Below are 8,191 nucleotides of genomic sequence, written 5' to 3' on the forward strand. Positions count from 1 at the left end.
CAGGGTGTCATGTGTAGAATGTGACGTATAGGAGCAAGAGGATAAGTTTGTCAGTGGAGGTGTAAAAATAGATTTAAGTATTGCACTGGCTATCAGGCTAATTCAGTATTAAATAGTATAAAAATAGTTGGCCTATACAGTAGATGGCAGTCTTGGATTGAGAAATTGATTATTCCAAGAAATGTGTTTGCACAGGGCATACAAATGGCTCACTAGACAGTATAAAAAAGAGTAATAGCTGAAACACATGGAGTCAAGCTGCACAAATAAATAAAGTGCTTCAAAAAGATTGATCAGATTTAGCTCAAATAAGCTGTAGAAAAGTATTCTAATATAATTTGGGATAGATTTAGCTTGAATGAATTAAGAGACAAAGGAAAACTAAATTGTGGAATATGCCTAACATTTATTAAAAATAAAACAACTCAAATTAAAAACATAAAAAACAAATTAAAACATTATTGAAATCCTAATGAAGGCTAAATACTACAAACACTGTATAATATATATAATCCTAAAATAACACTAAAATTACAGATATAAGATGAAAATGCTGGTGCATGCTTTTAATTATGTGTGTGTGAGATTGTGAGTTTCTGAGGGGAGGGCAAGTTGTTTGAATTCTGGTGCTGAATTTAACTGGTTTGGTCAAAAAGGATATGACAGGAAAGCAAACTACACAGTAACTTGGAGATGAAAGTCAAGACATTGGTTTAACTCTGAGGGGTACAATGCGGAAGAAAACATACTTAACAGATTTTATATAGACTAATTAGTGGATAACACGGTTATTGGTTAACAAATCAAACTACATTAAATTGTGGTCTCTCTATGCTGGTGGTATAGAATCAAAATTTGTCTACAGCAGTTGATCTCAGCAAAAGCATGACCATGAATTTTCAGCTCATGGTCTGAATTTCAAAACTAACATCTGAAACCCTTCCTCGTTCAAAAAGAACACAGTGTTCTCTTTCCATGGGAGGTGGACACGCTGTATGACACGAATACCACCCCACAATAAGCTGCAGTTATGGAAAAATAAAACAACTCAAATTAAAAACATAAAAAACAAATTAAAACATTACTGAAATCCTATGTGAAGGCTAAATACTACAAATACTGTATAATATATATAATCCTAAAATAACACTAAAATTACAGATATAAGATATAGAAAATGCTGGTGCATGCTTTTAATTATTTTTGTTCTGTGTGCATTAAAATAATAACAGTCATAACTGGATTTCTTAAGTTTATTCGTCCCTCATATTAACAAAGTTACATAGTTAAAGTTTTAAGGTACTTTATTGGCATGACAAATATTTGTACATTCACGATATGCTGCATGAAGGTAAAACAATGCACATAAATGTAGATGATAGAGTGGGGGAATAGATATTACACACATTATTGCAATTCCTTTTTCAGTTGTGTTAACTTTAGCGTTGCTTGAACTTAAATGCATGATAATTAATTTATAATTCCATTATTTTGCTAGACAATTCAGACATTTTAAAAGTATCCCATATTGGTCATTTTTGTCACAGTGGGTCAAAATAATAACAACTAATAATAATTATTATAAATATTTTTTAAATAATTTACAAAGTACTTTCATACAGACAATAAAGTTCTAAATGACAACTATACTACCAGTCAAACGTTTTTAAACAGTAACATTTTTAATGTTTTTTAAAGAAGTCTGTTCTGCTCACCAAGCCTGCATTTATTTGATCCAAAGTACAGAAAAAAAGAAAAAATCTTTATTTAAAATAAATGTTTCCTATTTGAATATATTTTAAAATGTCATTTATTTTTGTGATTTCAAAGCTGAATTTTTAGCATCATTACTCTAGTCACATGATTCTACAGAAATCATCCTAATATTCTAACTTGCTGCTCACAAAAACATTTATTATTTATTGAAATTTTTTGATGAATATAAAGTTCAGAAGAACAGCATTTATCTGAAATAAAAATCTTTTGTAACATTATAAATGTCTTTATCATCACGTCTGATCAATCTAAAGCATCCTTGCTAAATAAAAATATTTTCTTTCTTTGGATCTTTCCATTCATCAAAGAATCCTTAAAGAAATGTACTCAACTGTTTTAAATATTGATAATAATAATAATAATAATAATAATAAATGTTTCTTGAACAGCAAATCAGCATATTAGAATGATTTTTGAAGGATCATGTGACACTGAAAACTGGAGTAATGATTATTTTTGATTATATTGATTATATTTCACAATATTACTGCTTTTGCCGTATTCTGGATTGAATAAATGCAGGCTTGGTGAGCAGAAGAGAAATTCAGTTAAAATTTGGAGATCTGCTAAATGACAACAAAATGAATGAAAACGTGATTACACTTCATTTCATTAGTATTACTTTAACTTAAAGCAATGAAATATTGTAAACAATGCATTAATAAACCAACTCCTGCGCCATTTTTTTAGTCCACAGCAGAGGGCGACAGAGAATAACTTACAACATACAACAACCGTCCATTATTAGTGATCTCCAGAATGAGAATCCTTATACTCCACTCTGCGCACTCAGCCGTTTTTCTTCCAGCTTTTCTTCTAAACATTCAATAAGAATGGGATCCACTTTTGGATCCACTTTATTAGCAAACCAGTGGCCGTAGTCTAGGAGCCATCTGAGCTCAGCAGCACCATAAATACACACTAATCGCACATGGACACCAGTGCATGGTGGATAATGTGTCCCTTCTAAAGACCACCACTTTACCAGTCGGGTTTTACTTACTAGTTCTGAGATCTCAGGATCAGAACTTGGCACTTCCCCTGGCGCTCCAGGCACACGAATCAAAGACGCCCAGAAATGTTCATCAGGTGAGTATGTGTCCTCAGACCATGCCAGGAAATCCCTGGCTTGGGAACTCTGGTTAACAAAAACCACAAATTCCCTTGAGAGTGTAAAGTATGCGCTGCCCACAAACATGTCTATGTTGTGAGGAGGTGGAGATTTTATTTCAGAAGTGGTGAAAGGTGTTCCGTAGTACTCTGAATTTTCATCTTTCAGTAAATGATGATAAGTCCATCGCCACTGCTTTCCTCCAGGCCACTTGCTCTCCACCATGTTCTTGCCTTTCAGCTCTTTTAGATCTGACACCAGCTCAGCGTTTGTCCGCAGTGGAAAGTCCTGACCACACAGGTTGATAACGTACTTCCACTTGACCTCAGAATCTAGGAGGTCAGACAGGCAATTGAGATCCGCTTTGAGTCGTGAGATGCCTGCGTACTGCACCCTCTCCAGCTTTGAGGCGATGAAGACGTTGGGGATGCAGCGGGCCAGACCTTTCATTGCTGAAATGAAATCATCCGAAGACTTCAGATCATAGTGTATGCAGTAAATGTTATGCGGCATATAAACGGCTCTTAGCATCCTCTCCACAAGAGCCGCATCTTGGTGAACGACCAAAGAATAAGCAAGGGGAAATTCACGCTCAAACTCAGAGCCTTGAATCACATCATAACCCTGTGACAGAAATTGATCACAATCAGACGTGGCATTCACAACAGCCTCATCGGTGGGCCCTACGTAGATTTTTTCCTTGCGAATGGCTGAAGTTTTACTCAGTTCCACTGGTTCCATTTCATATACTGCTGTGCAGTTGATTTCATATTGTCCTGTCAGGCGTGGCCTCACAAACACTCTGATTGTCTGTCTTTCTCTTTCATTTACACTTAAAAGTGTGACAAAACAAAAGATAAGAAGTGCAAGTGCTAAAAAAATAAAGAAGATTTTTTTCAGTTTGAGGTGACACAAGTTTTTCATTCTGTAGGGAGAGAGAAAGGCTCTTGTTACACATTTCAGCAACTAATTTCAACGTACAGTACAGCACAATTTAGTCATATATATATATATATATATTCATTAAACAGTTCAATTTAAAAAACAAGTTAACCTACATCTTACACACGTATTCCTAGTGTGTATTTGTTCCGTCAGCAAAAAATACAGGCTCAGAGCAACACAACAGTGGTGGTGTAGTGGTGTCTTTCTTACATATAAGGTTTTTCAGTAAGTAATGCCACACCTTGTTAGAAGTCAAGAGGAGGAGTCAAAAAACCATACACAATCCTTGATTATTAATTCTAAAACCAGAAAGAAAAGAAGATTAGAAAGTAAAATTTTCTGTGCTATTTATGTATTTAATAATCTTGTTTAAATATAAGTTAACTTCCATCAACATTTATATCATATTCAATTGCGCTCTTAACTTTTTCTCACCTTTAAAAAAAGTGTTATTTGCTTGCATGAAAAATTTAACAGGCCAGGGACGTGTTAACCTCAGTAACAAAATAAACAGCAAAACTTCACACTTGATCTTTAACCTTTTTTCCATTTCAAAATATCATTATTAAAATGGTTATTCCTTTGTCATATTGTCAAATGTTATTGTTATTGCTTACATCATATTTAAACTTATACATTACAATTATGTATCAAATAAAGAGAAACAAATACATACCCTACAAGTGTCACATGTTTGTTATTGTGTAAATTATTCCATTGTGCAACATTTTTCCTTACAATGTAAAAAAAACAAACTTACAGCATCCCCAAATAGACTCTTTGTTAAATTGTGTACACGAATGAACATTCTTGCTGCAAAACGCTGCCGGAACTTTTAGCAGAGGCAACAAGCCACTGATAATATTCAATGTACACAGTTACCAGACGTGCACGGGTCACTTATTTACAACCTGTTTTACAGGATCTGCCCTTCTGCTTTTTTTTTTCAAAAGCCCACACTCAAAAATAACCTTTAACATCCATGAAACATTTCCAGTCCACAATAGGTTCTTCACAGCTGAAAAGAGTTTTTTTTCTATTACACACCACAAGTAAAAATGATAATTTAAAGAACTTTTCACTGAAAGGTTTTTTGGGAACTGTTCTTTTGTGGCATCAAAACTCCCTTTTGGAACCTTTATTTTTACTAGAGGCCAAAATTGTTAGAGGAATGGAATTTATGTTAATAGTGGCATGCACTACAGGGTATGTAGGTCAGTTAAATCACCAAATTAATTATATTAATTTGAACAGTATTTGAAACGTGAACTTTTTTAACTTAAAGGAACTGAGCTGGAATTTTTATTCAGGTCGTTTCTGTGAAACTTTTTTCATAATGCATATCATCATAGGAATGTGATCATGTCTACCTTTTGTCATTACACTTTGTGTGGCAAAATGCAGAAAACATGTTCAACAGGTTTGTTATGAATGAATGTGATAATCAGAAATGTTTAACATGTTAACTGTCAGTCCCACTTTTTGAGCACTGACCTGAAAATTAAAAAAAAAAAATTAAATGTTGAATGCTTTGAGTTTGTTCCCTTTTGAGGAAAACATTTGGCACATAAGTTATAGAAGTTTAATTTTATGAAAATGTAGAATATACTGAACTACATTTTTTATTTTACAGTTTAGTCAAACGTTCACATACACCTCGCAGAATCTGCAAAATGTTAGTTATATTACCAAAATAAGACTGATCATACAAATTGCATGTTATTTTTATTTAGTACTGACTTGAATAAGATATTTCACATAAAAGACATTTACATATAGTCCACAAGAGAAAATAATAGTTATGTTTATAAAAATTACCCTGTTCAGAAGTTTACATATACTTGATTCTAAATACTGTGTTGTTACCGGAATGCAGCTGTTTTTGTTTGTTTGTTTGTTTTGTTTTGTTTAGTGATAGTTGTTCATGGGTCCCTTGTTTGTCCTGAATGCAGTTTTTTAACATTTTTGTGTATTTGAACCCTTTTTTGTTTGTTTTTTGATTTTGTTTTGTTTAGTGATAGTTGTTCGCAATGGGTCCCTTTTGAATTTTGTCCTGAACAGTTAAGCTTCAAAATAAGAAAAATATACATATAGTTGCATATGAGTTTTTCCTTCTGGAGCATCAGCGTTTGTTGTCCTTAGTGTGAAAAGATGGATCTCAAAATCACACAGCCGTTGTTGGAAAGGGTTCAAATACATAAAAATGCTGAAAAACCAAAGAAATTGTGGGATCTAAAGAACTTTTCTAAAGAACAGCGGGCAGTTTAACTCACTAAACAAGTAAAACACAGCTGTGGATCATTCAGTTAACCATTTTAAAGCAGTTATTTTAATTTGTAGTCACTTGCATAGGAAATGTTGTGGACAATGCAACAGTTCGTTAATGAACGAACTCATGCTCTATTCTTTTGCATACAGCAGGGGGCGACAAAAAATACTTGTACAACCAGCGCTCCCAGATTGAGGGTGCTCGCTGCAGAGCCAAATGGGAGGAGCTGGAGCTCTAGCTCCCCCTCGCTGGAGGTAATGGGTGGAGATAGACACCTAATCACACCCTAACCCTACCCCTTACCCTATCCTAACCCTAACTCCACCCATTAGTTCACACGGAGGTGGAGCTGCACCTCCAGAGAGGGGGAGCTGGAGGCCATTCGGCTCTGCAGTGAGCAGTACTTGGCCCAGATTTGTGATCTTTAGTATGAGAATTCTTATACTGTATCTTGCACACATTTTGTTTTTGAACACATACACACAACTGAAAACCTTGGTAAAACTGTAATTTTGCACACATACAATTAGTTTATTCATGAACCACACCGCCCTACTCCAGTGCTACACTAACTGTTAGTTCAGAAGCTACAAAAGATACATATTTCCCAGAAGACGTAAAAAAATGCGATTTCATATGGTCATTATGGCGATTTAAAAGCTAATGTGATCTTTTGATTTCAAACAAAACATTTCTTTTTACAAAAAGGGGTTAGTGTTCTTGTGCCACTTTCAATATCGTGCCATAATCTTACTGTCCGAAACCACGTTGCTTACATTTATTCATTTTCATTCAGTGTTATTACATTACACTACAACTTTTTTAAATATCAGCCTTTCTAAAGTCATTCCTACAAGCTAAGAGAATTAAAAAACGTATTCACAGGACTCCCAAAGAACTTAAGACATCAAATGTGATACAGGCATAACAAACAGCCCAGTGTGTGAGCACAAAAGATTTCAGGTGTGTCCAAGACAGACCAGCATGAACACACAATGATTTTCTTTTCTTTTTGTCGTCCAAAGAATGGAGATATATGTGAAGAGAATTACCTTCTCGTAAAAATCATTTGTCATTCACTCATTATGCTGGTGTGAATGACGTTTCCGCTAAACTCATATGACTAACCCTGTGATTAGTATGTATAAGTATTATAGATAGGCCTTAAGAATAATACTTATTTCTGTTATTAAAATCAGAGGTGTTGCCACCAAAGCTGTTTGGAATGATTTGGAAAATGGCTGCCTTGATGGCTGATTTGAATATCCGAATAAATATTTAAGCAGTCACACTTATACTCCTATACCTGAAAAAGTACAATTTTATATTTGAGCTGCTACATCGAAGCCATTTAATATGTATACACTTTTTATAGGCATCTACAATTGCAAAATGTTAATTATTTCACCAAAATAAGAGGGATCATACAAAATGCATGTTATTTTTTATTTAGTGCTGACCTGAATAGGATATTTCACATAGAAGATGTTTACATCCCTGGTGAAAAAAAACAGCATATGCTGGTAGGTATGTTTTGATGCTGGAATGCTGGTTAGGTTGGTTTTGATGCTGGTTTAAGTTGGGCCTTAGCTGGTTTAAGCTGGTACTTTGCTGGTTTTTGCTGGTCATGTTGCTGGTCAAGGACCAGCATGAACCAGCAAAGGACCAGCTTCAACCAGCATCAAAACATACCAGCATATGCTGTTTTTTACCAGGGATATAGTCCACAAGAGAAAATATTAGTTGAATTTATAAAAATGACCCCGCTAAAAGTTTACACACGCTTGATATTTAATACTGTGTTGTTACCTGAATGATCCACAGCTGTTTTTTGTTTATTGATAGTTGTTCATGAGTCCCTTGTGTGTCCTGAACAGTTAAACTGCCTGATGTTCTTCAGTAAAATCCTTCAGGTGCCACAAATTCTTTTGGCGTTTTTGTATATTTGAACACTTTCCAACAATGACTGTATGATTTTGAGATCCATCGTTTTACACTGTGGACTATATGTAAACTATATATAAATATCTTATTCAGGTCAGTGCTAAATAAAAAAACAACATGCAATTGATATGATCTTATTTTAATAA

The 8,191-nt window shown here is 34.4% G+C and overlaps 1 protein-coding gene across 1 annotated transcript; it reads right to left on the reverse strand.

Annotated features, from left to right (window-relative positions):
* Window positions 1-1,331: 1,331 nt before the first annotated feature.
* On the reverse strand, window positions 1,332-4,670 carry LOC127152705 (beta-1,3-galactosyl-O-glycosyl-glycoprotein beta-1,6-N-acetylglucosaminyltransferase 4). The gene is made up of 3 exons (XM_051093521.1): window positions 4,509-4,670; window positions 3,946-4,131; window positions 1,332-3,812 (listed from the first exon to the last, which is right to left on the reverse strand). Exon 3 carries the CDS (start codon window positions 3,809-3,811, stop codon window positions 2,546-2,548), a length of 1,266 nt encoding a protein of 421 aa, XP_050949478.1. The 5' UTR covers window position 3,812; window positions 3,946-4,131; window positions 4,509-4,670; the 3' UTR covers window positions 1,332-2,545.
* Window positions 4,671-8,191: the final 3,521 nt, after the last annotated feature.

This window comes from Labeo rohita, chromosome 21 (genome assembly GCF_022985175.1).
Source record: "Labeo rohita strain BAU-BD-2019 chromosome 21, IGBB_LRoh.1.0, whole genome shotgun sequence".
In the NCBI taxonomy this organism is placed as follows: Eukaryota; Metazoa; Chordata; class Actinopteri; order Cypriniformes; family Cyprinidae; genus Labeo; species Labeo rohita.